Below are 16,663 nucleotides of genomic sequence, written 5' to 3'. Positions count from 1 at the left end.
AATTCTCTAGAACTTACTATAGAATTTCTATAAAAACACAAAGCTCACCCTTTTTTAATTAGTTATAATCTAGATTTACTTGGTGATCATACTATAATACCAATAGTCATTCGTGATTTAATTGAAATTAAAGTTAATTTTACCAAAAAGTGAGTTAATGAGTGGAGTCGCGCATCTTTGATGAACATCAAAAGTAAGCGATTTTAGAGGATTAAATTAAGAATAGGTTAAAAGAAAGGATATAAGACGCAATTAAAGTTTCTAGTTTAGGTTTCTATAAAATCAACTTTAGTCATTTGTTAAGAGTGAACATATTTATAAAAACAAAACTTCCATAGCTTTACTTTTTTCATTTAGTTTTTAACTTTTCTGGCACTTAAAATCTAAATTCCTAATTTTTGTTTTCAAAACGTTTGACTGCCTGGACACCACATTTTTTTTTCGACGGAGCCCAATCTGCCCTACTTTTGATTTCTGTTACGTCATAAAAATGAGGAATTATTCATCTCTTTTTTGGGGTTTTTCTTTTCCACTTCTCCTCAATTCAGTTGGCTAAGATACGAAAAAAAAGACGAAGCCCAATCTGTCCTACTTTTGATTCCTGTTACGTCATAAAAATGAGGGATTATTCATCTCTTTTTGGGGGTTTTTCTTTTCCACTTCTCCTCTCATCTCCCTCATTTTTATGACGTCACAGGAATCAAAAGTAGGACAGATTGGGCTTCGTCTTTTTTCGTATCTTAGCCAACTTAATTAAATCTTTAATATTTTGGCCAGTTTTAAAAGCCGAGCTTTTAAATTTTATCTCATAGAAATCAAACAATGAGTTCTACATACAGCATGACCCTCGAAAAAGTATTTTTAAGCATCTGCAGCCCATATTTCTCAATACATTATCAAAAAATGTATATGTCCTTGTTCTCTGTAGATTTCCACATAAGTAGATATAAAAAATTTTTTTTTACATCAATTAACAGCTGAGATTTTTAGAGCCAAAGTTTTGAAAAAGTGGCTGAGGAAAAAGTAACTTTTCACGAAAAATATTTTTTTAAAGTGAAATGACGTGTTTTCCTCATAATTTCAATACTTTTTATAAAACTTATATAAAGATGTTTCCAAGAAATTTATTTCATGCTGAAAGCACTTTTTTCACTTGCTCTAAAAGGCATTTTTAGATTAGTGTAAATTGCAAAAACACCCTTACAGAAAGAAATCCTATTAAAAATAGTAGCAAATTGAAAGTTTACATAAACAGAAATCAAACACTTTTTATTTTATCAAAATAAGTTAAAAAACCAAAAAGTTACAGCTACAAACTTTTATTAAACATTTAACAATTTAAATAATTTTTATGTGTCTTAGATTAATTTGATGAGTGGGCGTGAGTTTATTGGTAAAGGTGGCGCTAATTCTTCCGGTAATGAGCATAAATTGGGGAGGGGTTTATTTAAGGTCATATTAATAAGTGGGAGATATTATAAGATTTGAGGGAAAATGGTTATAAGAAAAATGTATTCAGTAAAATTTGAAAAGTAGTTTTTTATATGTAAAAGTAACGTTTTTTAATGCAATAAAAAATGTATCAATTGTAAACTTGCTCTTCTTTCTTATTTGTTTTTTAACTGGATGATAAAAAGTAATATACTAATGAAAAACTAAGAAATATTTAGCAATATCCAGTTTCTCAAGCACTTTTTCCAAACTTTGGCTTTAAAAATCTCGGCTGTTAATTGATGTAAAAAAAATATTTTGATATCCTTTGATGTAGAAAATTATAGAGAACAAGTACATATGAATCTTTTAATATTTTATTGAGAAATATAGGCTGCAGATGCTTAAAAATACTTTTTCGAGGGTCATGCTGTATATAAAAACAAGGATGACAACATCCATAAGTAGCGAAGCTCAAAAATTATAAATGGATATCAGTAAACAATTACAATAAAGCAGTGTCATAAACCTTTAAAATCACGCAACCTTACAATCATGAAAACTTAAAATCTAGAAATCGATCTAGCACCGCAATTAATAGATAAATCTTAATGAAACTTGATGGAAATATGTAAAACATGTGCATATTCAATTCCTGATAGTTTCAGCCGTTAATCCTGAATAGGAATCGAGAAAACCATGGAAACCTAAAAATCTAGGAATCGAACTGGCACCTCAATTAATAGAAAAATCGGGCGTTGAAAATTTGAGTACTCCCCCCCCCCCCCCCGACAACGAACAAATATTTTTGTTTTAGATAGGTTAGGTTATAGGCTAGGGAGCCGAGCGCTGCGGCCAGAATTTGTTCGTTGTCAGCTGCCTATGTTGAATAGGAGCCGAGAAAATTACGTTTCCCCCATAACGTTACGGACTGACTGACTGACGGACAGACAAAGTGAATTATAGAGTAGGCTTCGCTACTAAAAACACGCTAGAATCACGCTAACCCAAATCATGTAAAGAACGTGAAGTACGAATGCTGATTCACCGGTTCAAAGCTGTTTTATTAGGAGATTTAAAGCATATGTTAAGTCATTTAGTAGCGAAGCTACTTTATAATTTAGGGTTTGTCCCCATATCTTTGCCGCCGCTGATGCTTCATTAAAGGGAAATAAAATGGTTTTACAAAATAATCTTTAGTCACTTAAACCCTTAATTAGAAATACCATTTAACATCTTTTTATACAGATTTGAAATACCTACTAAAAAACTTTGAATTAAAGTAATTTTTGGACATTTACCATAAAGGGTTTGCCCAAATGTATACTGGGTTTTTAAGAGATTTTAAATAAACCCTAAATGTTACTATAAAAATCATAAATCATTGCTGCATTATCTATCCACAAAGTTACCCTCGTTTAAATATATTTTAGTTTCTAGGGGGCTTAAATTGATTGAAGCCTATTGATTTGGGGGTGGGAGTATTAATTAACCTTACCAACCATTTAATTATAAATATTTTTTTGTTGTCTGATAAGTTGAGTTTCGCTTTTATTGATGTTTTATCCATGTGTTCAAAATCTCCATGGATTCAAAAAGGTACCCACCCCATTGCTTGTACCACTAATATGTTTAGGACCAATCCTTTTGTATATTATAATTATGTGTTACCAACATTTCAACACTTCTGGTTAGAACTAGGGTTGGGCCGGATATCCGGTTTGGCCGGTTATCCGGCCGGATATCCGGCCATTTTCAAAATCCGGCCGGATACTGGATATTAAAACTATCCGGTTACAGGATATTTGGCTGATTTTTGAAGCCGGATATCCGGTTATCCGGCCGGATATCCAGTAATTTGCCGGATATCGAACGTTGGCCAGATATCCGGCAGGAACCGGATATCCGGCATTATAAATCAGCCGGATATCCGGTAACCGGCCAAAAAAGTATCCGGCCCAACCCTATTTAGAACCAACCATTCAGGATTTAATTAAAATAACAACAAATGAAAGAACGCGTTTATTAAACTTTATTATAAATCTTTAAAGAATTTTACTGTTTTTAATTTTTATAAATTCTTTGTAAGTTAAGACTACAGTACTCTGGCATCAGCATTATTAGTAGAGGAGGTGTTGGGTTCGAGTCTGAACCCAAGCGTGTCATACTGAGCTGGATCTTTAAATATTTTAGTGGTGAGCCAGATCGGGATGAGCCAACTTTCCACCAATGAGAGCACAGCATTTTATGAAATGACGCGCTGTGATTGGCTGAAATGCTGCGCACCCCGATCTGGCTCACCACTAAAATGATTTAAAGATCCAGCTCTGGAGACGTCAACAAGGGAATGCCTTTTCCCATAAACAGGTGTAACTCATTTCCATGCCTTGTAGATGTTACTTGTACGGATACTTTCTAATTTTAGGGGAGCTATACTCTGGGAGGGAGGGGACATTGGGAAGTTTATTACACTTGTCTCCGAAATTCTATAATAAAGTTTTCGTTGTCTTAACAACTTCTTTGGGAATTTTTATTGAATTTTAATTGGTTGGTTTAATAAGTTTAGGGATTAAACGTTTCAACCATTAATTGTGAACTACAGAAGGATCATCATTGGGAGTGTTCATCAATTTATCGGCCATTTTCTTATCCATTTAGATCCTTGAGCTATACTACTGCAATATCAAATCAATTTTAATTTTGAAAAATGTTTCAGTTGACAACAATTAAAGACAACTGTTTAATCAATGCATTAATTTTTTTTCAATACAAGTAACTAGATGTAAAAATTACTTGGATATATTTAAACCTTTCATATGAAACATAATTTTGGCATGTTCGTTTGTCTATCTGTCCGAGATATATTCTAATTGGTTTGCAAAAAGAAATTCTTTAATATTTTTTGTTAAACAAGGCATTTTAATTCTGATTATAGTTTAATGTGTGCTTAAAAACACATGCATTTTATATATGTTATGCCCCTAGAGACCTAGGAACTCTTCAGGGAAAGAAGTATGTCGACCATCCAGTTTTCAAAATAAAAAGTAAAAATATGTCTTTTTAGGGATGATTTATCTTGAGAGAGTACGGTTCCCCTCCCCCCCCCCCACCCAAAAAAAAATCCTAATTCTTTAAGAAACTTCACTGTAAAAGAGACCCATATCGGTTCAGCAGTTAGTGAAATTTTTTGTTACAGACAAGAAAAACCTTACTACTTTATACAATAGAATGTATTATGTACAGTGACGTATACACCCTAATAATAGAAAAGCTGCACTTCCAGAAATGCAGACAAGCCCCCATTCTGTGTAGCCAGGCCCTCGCCCACAGCAAACACGTGGTTCATCTTCAAAGGACATTACCATCCTTGTTTCTTGTTCCTATTTACGACAACGCCCATTAAGGCCTCTAGGGGCAACTAAAATCGGGAAATTTGCTTATCACATTAAATTTAATTTTTTTTCAAAGAACTTTATAAAAGCAAACTTGTTCAAAATTTAAAATAAATAATCTTTTTTTTTCTTCTCATGATTATGCGGTAACTCCTAGGGGATGAAAATTGAACTTGAAATTTTCAGATCTAATTTTCTCAAAAAGGCCTCATTTTAAGATTCTCGGGTTTTCCACTAAATTTATATGTTCATTGGGACATTTTAAAAACAGTTGGCCTTATGTCTGGGAAATTTTTTTTCTTCTCATTACTGTCGCTTCGAGTGAACTGTATAAGGGATTTTTAAGCAAATAAAACAAAGCAATGAACTGTCCCTTTGTAGACAAACAATGAAAAACTTGTTGTATAAAAAACAATTTGTTGCTATCCGACAGATTCTTTACTGTTGTATGCCAATGAAGGGAGGAGAAATGGGCTGTAAATTAGATTGGTTTCCCAAGTTTTATAAAAACGTTCCCTCATTTGTTGTCACAAAAACTTTGTGTACTCTTAATCATATCTTTGTTGGTTGATTCCAACTAGGATTACAATAATACATAAGGTCCTTAAGTGTGAAGCAATGCCCGAAGCAACTCTATAGGTTATTGTATCTGTCCTTCCATCTGTCTGTAACGCTGCTCTCTGTTCTCTTCTCTTTAAGTCTTTTCCCCTTTCCTTCTTTTTTTCAGACAGACTGACGGAAGGACAGACGGATAAAGTAAATTATAGAGTTGTTTCCATACAACAGACGGACGGACAAAGATGGTAATAGAGTAGCTACGCTACATAGAATAATCTTGTGATTTGAAGCAAATATTTTTTTTCCGGGGAAAATTCCTTTTCATGTGGTTTTTCAAGTAAACTATGACAGCATTTTAGATGCAGTGTGTCTCAGAGAAGGGGGAGGGGGACATTGGAGTGAAAATTTTACCAGTACTCGAAGTTTTATCATCATGTAATCTCATTTGCCGACCTTAAACTTTGGGTACTTTTATATAATCTTGATTGGTTGGTGCTAAATATCAATGCCCAACTTTTCAACTAATAATTTTAGCGAAAACAACCTTTCTCTGAAGCGATGTACAATTTTTTTCTGATAGAATCAGCGACCTTAAGGAATAAGACTGAGGACTAAAAATTGATCACAAAAAACGTTTATGAAATTTTGAGGACCTACTACTCCAGTCCCCCCCCCCCCCTACCCCCTTCCCTAACTCAAGTGTCCCTAGAGGCATCTAGAACAAAGCCGCTAGTAATGAAATAAAGTAGTTGGATGTTTGTGTGAATGTGTGTAAGATCTTGTCGATATATTTTTTAATATTTTTGTTTTGATCCTAGTCAGGTTTTAGGCTATTTTGAACCTTGAAGTGGAAGCTTTTTGAAAATTTTAGACCAAACGTTTTTGTGATTTCTTACATTATAATGAACTTAATTTGTAGAATATCAGTTTATTGGTGTATATATTTTTTTGCAATATTGCTCAAATGCAGAAGACTGTTAATGGACAAACTTACTTTTTCATAGAAGTATCTCGCTTTTAACATTGCACCTTATTGTCCTTGCAATAAACATTCCCCAAAATCAGTTAAATAGAATATAATTTTGCATACTAAATGTGCTTTTTTTTTGCATGTATTAAAATAATTAATTATAGAATAGAAATTATGTAAAATAAGTAACCTTTTTGTTCAACATGTAAATCCTTCCATAATGGCTTCGAAACCGATTAATATCAGCTGTACCGAGCCATTCAGAAAATCCTGAATCGTATAGCATTTTGAACAATTTTCTACAAATAATAAAATTAAAAATCATAAAATCAATGCCAGTTTTACATTTTACATACAATTTTTGTAACAAGTTTGTTTTATCCCCTGCGGTGACAGAAACCCCAAAAAAGCTTTTAATCATTTTTGCTTAACCCTAAAATAACGTGCTCTTAACTACTTTTAATATTAGTTAAGGGGGGAGGCGTACATCATTTAGCTACCTTATTCTTAAAGTACCAAACCCTTTTATTTAGAATCTTTTATCTGAAAGTACTAAAACCTAAAATTACAGGTCGGTTTTTACTGTGTTTTCTTTAGTTTAAATGTTTAGGCAAAAATTTTCGATCTATTTCTTCACTTTATCTATAGGAAAGTTTTTAATCCTAAAATGTGGGTTTAGTTGCTGTGCGATTTATAAACAATTTATGCTTGTAATTTTCTTCAAAAAGGGGAAAATTCCCCGGTCCATGTGCTCTTTAATCTTATTATGACAACATGAGAAGCATGTGTTTATCTATTTATCTATCTATCTATCTATCTATCTATCTATCTATCTATCTATCTATCTATCTATCTATCTATCTATCTATCTATCTATCTATCTATCTATCTATCTATCTATCTATCTATCTATCTATCTATCTATCTATCTATCTATCTATCTATCTATCTATCTATCTATCTATCTATCTATCTATCTATCTATCTATCTATCTATCTATCTATCTATCTATCTATCTATCTATCTATCTATCTATCTATCTATCTATCTATCTATCTATCTATCTATCTATCTATCTATCTATCTATCTATCTATCTATCTATCTATCTATCTATCTATCTATCTATCTATCTATCTATCTATCTATCTATCTAATATAACCTTGATGCTTGTATTACTATGTGACATTGATTTAAGCATGAGTTAATTTTTGTCTTTTTTTCCCCCAAATTTATGTATTTTTCTCCTATTATAGCGGATTCGCCCCTAACCTCTAGGTGCTTTTTTCATGGTGGAAAGGTTTTTTATTACCAGGTAATTGTATTTGGGGATGGGGGCGGAGATTCGACCCCCAACAAATATCCTTTAATTAATCTTTTAACTGCCATTAAGATTTCTTCCTTTTTTTTCGGGGGGGGGGGGGGCGGATGGCACCTGGAAAAAAACTTATTTCCCATTAGAAAATAAAATAGCTCTCATAGTCCTGTCCCTCGTAGCTCTGATAGTTATACAGACTTTTTTGCTCTTGTTACTATGTGAACTAGATTCAAGCATTTTATCAAACTTTGGCAGGGACTCTAAATCACACAGGTCACCATACATTTTTTAATACTTATTTTATTCATTTGCATAAAATTTATGGCACTGGATTGGTAGGTTCAATTCAACAATGACTAAACTTTCCAACTAATAATTTTAATCTACAGAAAGGATAATTTTTGTTTTTCATAAGGGCTGTAAATAAAGAATAAAAACTATAATTAATTTTCTAGAATTTTTGCAAAAATCACAGTCGCTTGTCCCAGCATTTAGCCTTAGTTATCTTTTGATATGCCGATAAAAATAGCTTTAAACATGCCAAGGCATGCTAAGCTTCCCTTTAATTTTAGACCCATAGATATAATTTTACAGACATATATTTCTTACAAACAGACAAAAAAACAGAATGAAGAGAAGCTGTCCTTTTTTAAAAATCAGTCTATCATTTCTGCAATTCTAGTTGCTAACTGAAAGTAAATAAAGCATGCATTGAAAAAAAAAAATTTTTTTTGGTAATGAGGAAATATTTTGTATTTAAAATTTGATTTTGAATATTATTGATTCCTATGACAATAGTGCATGATTCTTAAAATCTTTTTTCGATATTCTTCGTTTAGTTCTATTAAGTAATTGATATTAATACCCGTTTATGTCAAGTTTTAGCCTTCTGGGATGATTCAAAATACATTAGATTACGGAATTTGTTATTAGTGGCATAGCTATTCTATAATTTACTTTGTCTGTTCGTCCGCCCGTCAGTCAGTTATCTTTTTATTTACGGTGCTAGATCTATTCCTAGTTTTTTAAGTTTTCGTTATTTTAAAGGTTTCGTGATTATCAAGTTTATGTTTGTTATGAATCTGCTGGATAGTTTATTTTTCCCTTTATGCATTCATAATTTTTAAGCTTCGCTACTTATGGATGTTATCATCCTTATTATTTTTTGTATTTTGCTTTCTTGTTGAAATTTTATTTAGAACTTTCCATTTTCAAATTATTGTGCAGTGCTTTTTACTCAAACATATCTTTGGATCACCAAACCCAACCTCTCCTTTATTTGTAACTAGCGGATGCGTCCAGTGCATCTTATTCTAATTCTAATGGGATATGGAAGGGCCAAAAAATAGCCTAAAACCATACCAAGACTTATTTATTAAAAATATAATAGCCTAAAACCATCTTAGGACCTAAAGAAACTTCATTGTAAAGGAGAATCATATCGGTTCAGCTATAAGTAAGATTTTTGCTAGAGACAAAAAACATATTACTTTTTATAATAAGGATTTGAAAAATATTTCCAGCCTAACCTAAAAAAAGCATAAAAACAATTTTGGGTCCATTTGCGATTTGAGGGAAATTGCGAACTGTTCTTGTACTTTTTGTGTTGTATGTGTTCATTTAAAAACAAGGATGACAACATACATAAGTAGCAAATTACATACTGTATATTTATTGGGATAGAGAATCTTCACAAAAATAGTTCGCAACTTGTTTATCTTGATTACCATCTGAAAAAAATTACAGTTTCCTGTAAGCATAGCTTAACGATCAATGATTAGAAGCGTTTAGTACTTTGAAAGAATAGAGAATTACAGATAATTTAAACTCTTCTAGTGTCGCCATATCACTATAATTGTATCAAAAAACCATTTATTAAAAGTCTAGTGGTCATCAATTAACCCCTACTCTCATTCATAACTATATTAATTCTATCTTTGGTAGCTAGTAAAGGGGAAAGTTGTAGATTAATTTAATCTTCATTGTCCTTCCCCTCCTAATGATTTTCTTATCTTTATATTGAAACTATATAAGAGGGCTTATACCTGCGCTACCTTTACCCTGCGGGGCTACCCTCTACCCAATATAACCTAACCTAACCTGTCCTAATGTAAAACTACCCCCCCCCCTTTAGTTTCTATTTATTACAAAATCATGGGTGGTTTCAGTGCTCGACTAGGCACTAAAAATGATTATCTATTTCTTATTTAATGCAAACAAAATATCCAGAACTATCCAGATTATACACTATCAAGGACTCTAAACAACATGATTTCATAAACATGCCGTTTTTCCTTAAATTTTTCATTTATGTATAATCTTGGATGGGGAAATTTTTTTAATTAAAATAATTTTTAGAGAGTTGGTATGTCCAGGGGTTTAGGAGAGGGTGAATAAGTCCCTGAAACAAGTTTGAGGTTGTAGTAAAAGAAACACCAACAATTTTTTTTGGAGGGAGGTGTATTCCCCCCACCCCAACAATTTGAAACCCTAAAAAAAAATATCACGCATAAAATAAGGGTTTTTTAACACCACAACAAAAAAATAGTTATGCACCCCCCTCCACTACTTTTCAATGAAAAAGCATTTACGCTTATGGTAATGATAATAAATTTATAGTATAGTATATATTACTTTACTTTAATGTTGCAGCTGCAAAATTTTGATGTACTAGCAGTTACTTCTATAGCTGGGGATTCGTAAGAAAAGACTTTCACAATTCCAATTCTGATGTCAATTATTTTTTTGAATATTTATGTTTGTTTATGATGATTATTTCATGTAAACTGTCTCAAAATTGAGTATAATAAATTTGAAATATATATTTAAAGTAGCGCAGCGCAAATATAATTTTAATTATGTTCATAACTATCGGAGAAATTAATGCCTAATGAGATAAAATTAACAGCTCTTGATTTTTATTGTAATTTAGCGGCTAAAACCTCAGCATCAAGGGGCTCTGTAATTGGAGAGAGGTGATGAAAATAAAATCGCAATAGCCTAAACTCATCCCACCTCTAAAGTGAAGCTTCCCTAAAATGGAAAACTAGGGTATAGTTCCTTTTGTGGCAACGCTCCTTAAGGGGCGTTTCTTCGTTTTTTTTCACAGTAGCTTTTTTCCTATTTCTAGCCCCTGCGGCGCTAATTGCCTAATCATGTGGGGCAAATACCTAACCTAACCTAAAATAACCTATCAAAAGCCATTTTAAAAATACGACGAATCGCCCCTTAAGGGGAGTTGCCACGAAAGGGACTATTCCCGAAAACTCAATCGGTTAAGTTTTTATTAAAATTTCAAGCTTCTTTAAAAAGATGTATAACTTTATGTAATAGAATGCTTCTGTGTAATGGCTAAGACATTTCCCCTATCCTTACTATTAAAGTCACGCATCTGACATAGCTTTTAACCACTCTATTAATTACAATTGTTCTCAGATGCAGACTCAATCTCTTTACATTATAGCATATAGTTGCTTCGCCACTAAATGGCGGGGGGGGGAGGGTAAATAGCCTAAAACCACCCCAAGATATTTGTAAAGCTTTCCTAAAGAGTACTTTAGTAATTTTCGAGATATTGAGCTTATGACAAAAACTTCATGCTTTATACTATAGGACGAGTGTCGTGTTTATGGATTAGCTTTGCTCATATACAGCAAAAAAACAAGGACATTTGTAAACAAAGTTGAAAGCATCCATAGAAGCGAAGCTCAATACACCAAACATAGGGTAGAACTGCAATAAAATATTACAAAGAAGACTGACTGATTGCTATTTCATTATTTACATTAAAGGTTTTAGATCGATAGGACAATCCCAAATGCCTAATTTCATGCCAGAGCTAACCATACAAACATAATTAAATGATAAAAAATTTTGCTTTAAAAAATATAAAATAAACATTAGCATTCAATTCTAATTAAATAACATGAATAGACACAAATATACATAAGAACAATTATGTTCCTAAATAATACAGTAATATCAAACCAGCAATATTATTGTTGAAAAAAAAAACATTTATACTGTAGAATTAAACATTTTATATGAAAATCATTTATTCTAGATTTTTATTTTTTGCGGTTTTTAATGAATATGACTTTTTAAGGTCATTTATACATAAAGAAAGTAAAAGGGGATGGGGATTTCTGAAGAAATGCGCCAAGATTTATTTGTAATTGAAAACATATAAAAAGCGGGGCTAGTTACATTTAGTAACAAGGATAACAACATCCTTAAGCAGAGAAACTCATGAATATTTTTAAAAATTACAAAATTTACGGCCAAATAGAAAGAAAAAGGGTTTATTTTTAAGAAAATATCATTTATCTTTTTGGAGTCAGGAGAGAGACACGTTTCTAATAGACAGACAGACTGACATGAAAGGAATTGTATATTTCGATTGACATGCATAAAGGGGTGGCAGGGATTTTTGTTATCTCAGTTATATACTATACAGGGTGTTTTTTTTTATAATAGAAAAACAGTATTGCTTAATTTTGCCCAAACTGCATACACCTTGGACAGAAATAACTAATCAATGGTTTTATTTTCTGATACAAAACGCGAATAAATATAGGATTTTTCAGTTTGGTTCAAACCCGATTCAAATTCAGCGGATATTGTGCGGTTTTGAAACCTAAGTGGAATTAGCTCTTACAGTCCATTTTCCCCTTACCCCCTAAAAATGATAAGAGATTTTTTTTGGCTAAATTGTTTAAATTATATTTTATTTCAGGTATTTTCTGATTGGTTGTCCGTCCAGTTTTCCTGAGAGGCCCAAGATTATTTCAATAAAGAAGAAATAAACAGAATTCAGTGAGAAAGGCTTTAATTTAAGCATTAAAGCCTAATTTGGATGTTCTAAATCACTCTAAAAAAACAAGAATGTCTTCTTCCAACAGTTCTAACCAGCAAATGGTGACGGCTGGATTTTCTGCTAATAGGAATGATACCTTAAAATATGCAATATTCTCTTCAAAATAAACAAGACCGCAAATCATAAATAGGAACAATTCAGCAATCAGCAAAGTATTATAGTAAATCAAAATAGTTGGGGGGGGGGGGGGCGGGATATACCAGATTTATAAAAAAGTTCTTTCAACCACGTTTCAACCCCTCCCCCTCCCTGTAATGTCCTTGGTTGTCATCTATAATACACAGTAGAACTAAAATGAAAATAGTGGGGTCGACTATCCCCCCCCTCAAAAAAAATTTCCCCCCCCAAAAAAAAATAAAAAAAAAAAATTTCTTTAAAATCTAAAACACGAAAAATTTGTTTGATTAAACTTCTTGGGGCAAAGTCCCTAGAGGCTAGGGGCAAAACCGTTAGTGTATTTTTAAGGACTCATACCTACAGCAATGGAGCAAATCAGTTGACTGATATAAACGACGATATTGATTTCCCGCCACACCACGTGACCATGCTGAGAAGAGGTTCTAGCAAAAGACTACAGTTGGTAAAAACTGCTTCAAAGTAAGAAAACTATGGTATTTAAATTTTTAAAAGTAAATGGATAAGATTTTCTAAAAAAACATTTTGTTGTAAGATAATTTAATGGTTTTTGTAATTAAATGTAGAAAAAATATTAGATTTCTTCAATGGAAGATTTAAAGATTTTCTTCAATAATTAAAAGTTACATTCAAAAATAAAGTTTAAGGTAGACAATTAAGTTAACTGGATGGCAGAATGTTATACAGTAAAAAAGAAAATAAAGTTTATATCTAATGACAGACAGAAATTATAGAGAGTGTTGCCATGATTCATAGATTGATTATGTTGACTTTAAAAATTGTAATGAGCTAAACACATACTATTCATATTGAATGCTTTATTTTTTTTAGAAAAAGTTTAAGAAGATTAGGTAGCAGATTAGGACTTCAGAGGAAATCATTGTCATCATACCCAGATCTCTTTGAAGGTAAAACAAATGAGTATTAAGTCTTAAAGGAAAAATAGTTTCATTGAATATTGAATATTTTTACCCTTAAATCAGTGAATACACCTAATTCCTTAAAAAACAGTTTAGGTTCTTAATTTTTCATAATTTATATAGAAACAAAAAAAAGACAGATGAAAGTAATGACAAACCTAACTTTTAGAGTTGCTGAGCTAATTTAGTAGCCAACCAAAGTAGGTATCTAAAGAGATGTAAAGATGTTAAGTTTTTATGACTTTTTAAATAATTAATAGATTCAGAGCATCTCAGTGAGTAATACATAATATAAATAATTGTCAACATACCAAAGATTTTCCAACAAATTTAGTTTTGTAAAAGGAATTAATTTGTTTAGGTGATATCAGCAATTCAGTTTGCAAGAAATCTCTTTTTCCTGCTCAATCAGCAACAGATCAAGTAATTATTACAGCTATTTTTATTTGATATCTATCAATCTTATCTTATAGTAAAACTTCTTTAATGATCATGTTCATATGTAAAGCAATAAAAAAATCTGATAAAGAATTTTATAAATCTAAATTCTAAAATTGAAAAGTAATCAGGTAACATGATTTTTTACCACATATTGGGTGAAAGTCAGTTGATTAAACCATAGTAAGACATGTTAGGTCACTTGTCTTTAATATTTTTGTTGGGTCAATCATATTGTTCAATTTTCACATGTCAGACCTACTCTACCTACCTAACCTGAACGTTGCAGGTGTTCTACATAAATCCACCCTGTGGAACCTAACATTAATTTGTAGGATGCATAAAAATAATCACACTTTAGTGATGCTCTGGGTAAGCTGAGGTTATCAACTATTAAAAATGTGAGCATCAGATTTAAGTTTTCTAATGATTTCATAAACATAATTTTACTTAAGGCCGAATGTTTGACCTTGAAGATAGACTCTAAGAGAACTGAACCACAGAATCAAGAATGTTCTTCAAGCCATGGGATGACAAAACAACAGCAGAAGGAAAGCACAAAAGGAGAAAGTTTGTCACAGGTAATAGCTATGACAGGAAGGTTTATGTTATCTATTTTCTTTCTTCCCCCTAATATTTACCAGCTGACAAAGGCAGAATTTATTAAAACATAAGTTGAAAGAATAACAATTCTGAATCAATCTTTTTTATCTCCCTGTACAATTTAGCAAAAAAAAAACACTCTGATGTATGTTTTTTTTTACATTTTAATAGGTATAGAAGTTTTATTTTAATATATTTAAATTATGATTCTGATATTTTTTAGAAAATATTGTCCTCATGGTTTTTCACCCGGAAAACTTCTACAAACTTGGAAGATGAGGACAAGGGTAAAAAATCAAAAAACACAAGTGAAACTACCACAATAGATCCAAACATGACAACACATTCAAAAAGATTTGGCAACTCTGTATCTGTGGAGTCAGCTGATTCACAAATGTCATCTTCAACTGAAGATAATGGCGAGAAAACGCGGGAGAAGAAAATTTCTCTGACAAAGTTGATTAGTAAACAATTTAGTGCTGCAACTGATTTTAGACAACTCAATTATTCTGTACCTCAAAGTATGTAGGCTTCAAATTTAATAACTAGAGTTTTTGAGAGATTGGTTTAGGATTAATTTAATAACAGAAAATTTCCCATCATTGAAAGTTTCGAATTCAAATTTTGTTTTAAATCATATTTATAGTTAAGATTACTTTTTGTTTGATTTTCAAATCTACATATATGTTTTGTATATATAGGTTAACTCACAAAGAAAAAAAATAATACTTACATACATACTTATTAAGACATTAAAAATCCTCCTTTCACATGTCAATGTAGAATTTTGAATGTATTCAATCTGTCAGACTCAGAACCTGTGTTTTTTTTTCGTAAAAATTGTAAAAATATAAGTAAGTGCCTGTATAATATTTACATTATATTTTAACATATATTAATTATACATACAGAAATATAAAATATATTTTTTAATAATTATTTATCTGTTGTATTTGACCCCATTCTTCATAGTTGGATCCAGTGGTATTCTAAAAAGAATGAGTACGTCAAAAGTAGCGAAGCTCTAATAAAGGTGGAAACGAACTTGCAAAGATCACTGATGTAAAAGTTATATGCTGATTATCTGTCTGTCTATCTGTCCTTTACAGTGTAACCTATCATAGATCCTTGTAAGGTTTTTACTATTTTTGGTAGAATACCGCCACCCTCCCAAGATAAATCATCCCCGGAGTAAAGAAAAATTACCTCACCTAAGCCACCCTCTCCCCTCCAATAAAAATATAGGAAAGATCGAAGAAAATTAACAGCAATTTTTTGTTTATAATGTTATTTGTTTGATTTTGAAACGCGTTTAATATTAATAATTAATATTTATTAATAATAAAATAATATTTATAAACGGTCAATTTAATTTTTCAATGATTATCAAAACCTAACAAAAAAATCACGAAACCTTAACAACTAAACTCGTAAAAAGAGATGTTGAAACCGTTTAAGTGATCTTAAAGGATACCTGTTGAGCTGAACTTTGGTTACTATTTATCTCTTCATTCTACAAGCAAAGAAATTTTGAATGGCCGCTAGAACGCAAGTCAATTGTTTAAATTTAACTGCTTGAATTTTTAAAAACAAATATCCAACAAATGACGACTTTTTAAAGAACAGATTGTTTTTTAACAATTAAACGTGTTATAAGGCCATTTTCGAATGGTTTACATCTTGTATAATTTTATATTTTATAGCATTAAATGAACTAAATATAAAATAAAATATATCACATTCAAGAATTTTCAATATTTTTTCAATATTCGCTACTAGTCTTTAGGAGAAGAGGCGAGGGTCAAGAACACAGGCTAAAATCATCCAAAGACATTTATGAAATTTCCTTTTAACTCATATTTTGATAAAACCAGCAGCTTTTAAAGACCTTTAACTTCAGAAATAAAACTTTACTTCTGTATGATATACATAATACATATGTATAAATTGTTTCTATTAAACACTATTTCAAAGTCAAACTGTTTCTAATATATTAATTCATTCTGGTTATTAGCTAAAAA

The 16,663-nt window shown here is 31.4% G+C and overlaps 1 protein-coding gene and 1 long non-coding RNA gene across 2 annotated transcripts; one reads left to right on the top strand and one right to left on the bottom strand.

Moving 5' to 3' along the window:
• The first annotated feature begins 67 nt into the window (after nt 1-67).
• On the top strand, nt 68-15,581 carry LOC145324300 (uncharacterized). The gene is made up of 7 exons (XM_080166916.1): nt 68-193; nt 12,406-12,613; nt 13,027-13,143; nt 13,513-13,589; nt 13,963-14,024; nt 14,495-14,620; nt 14,866-15,581. Exons 2-7 carry the CDS (start codon nt 12,555-12,557, stop codon nt 15,169-15,171), a joined length of 747 nt encoding a protein of 248 aa, XP_080023042.1. The 5' UTR covers nt 68-193; nt 12,406-12,554; the 3' UTR covers nt 15,172-15,581.
• Nucleotides 15,510-16,186, bottom strand: LOC145324301 (uncharacterized). The gene is made up of 2 exons (XR_013881235.1): nt 16,117-16,186; nt 15,510-15,631 (listed from the first exon to the last, which is right to left on the bottom strand). It is a non-coding gene; the product is annotated as an uncharacterized LOC145324301 (long non-coding RNA).
• Nucleotides 16,187-16,663: the final 477 nt, after the last annotated feature.

The sequence above is a fragment of the Acartia tonsa genome, chromosome 7 (assembly GCF_053477335.1).
Source record: "Acartia tonsa isolate MP-2025a chromosome 7, ASM5347733v1, whole genome shotgun sequence".
NCBI classification, from domain to species: Eukaryota; Metazoa; Arthropoda; class Copepoda; order Calanoida; family Acartiidae; genus Acartia; species Acartia tonsa.
This window is presented reverse-complemented; position numbering and strand designations above follow the sequence as displayed.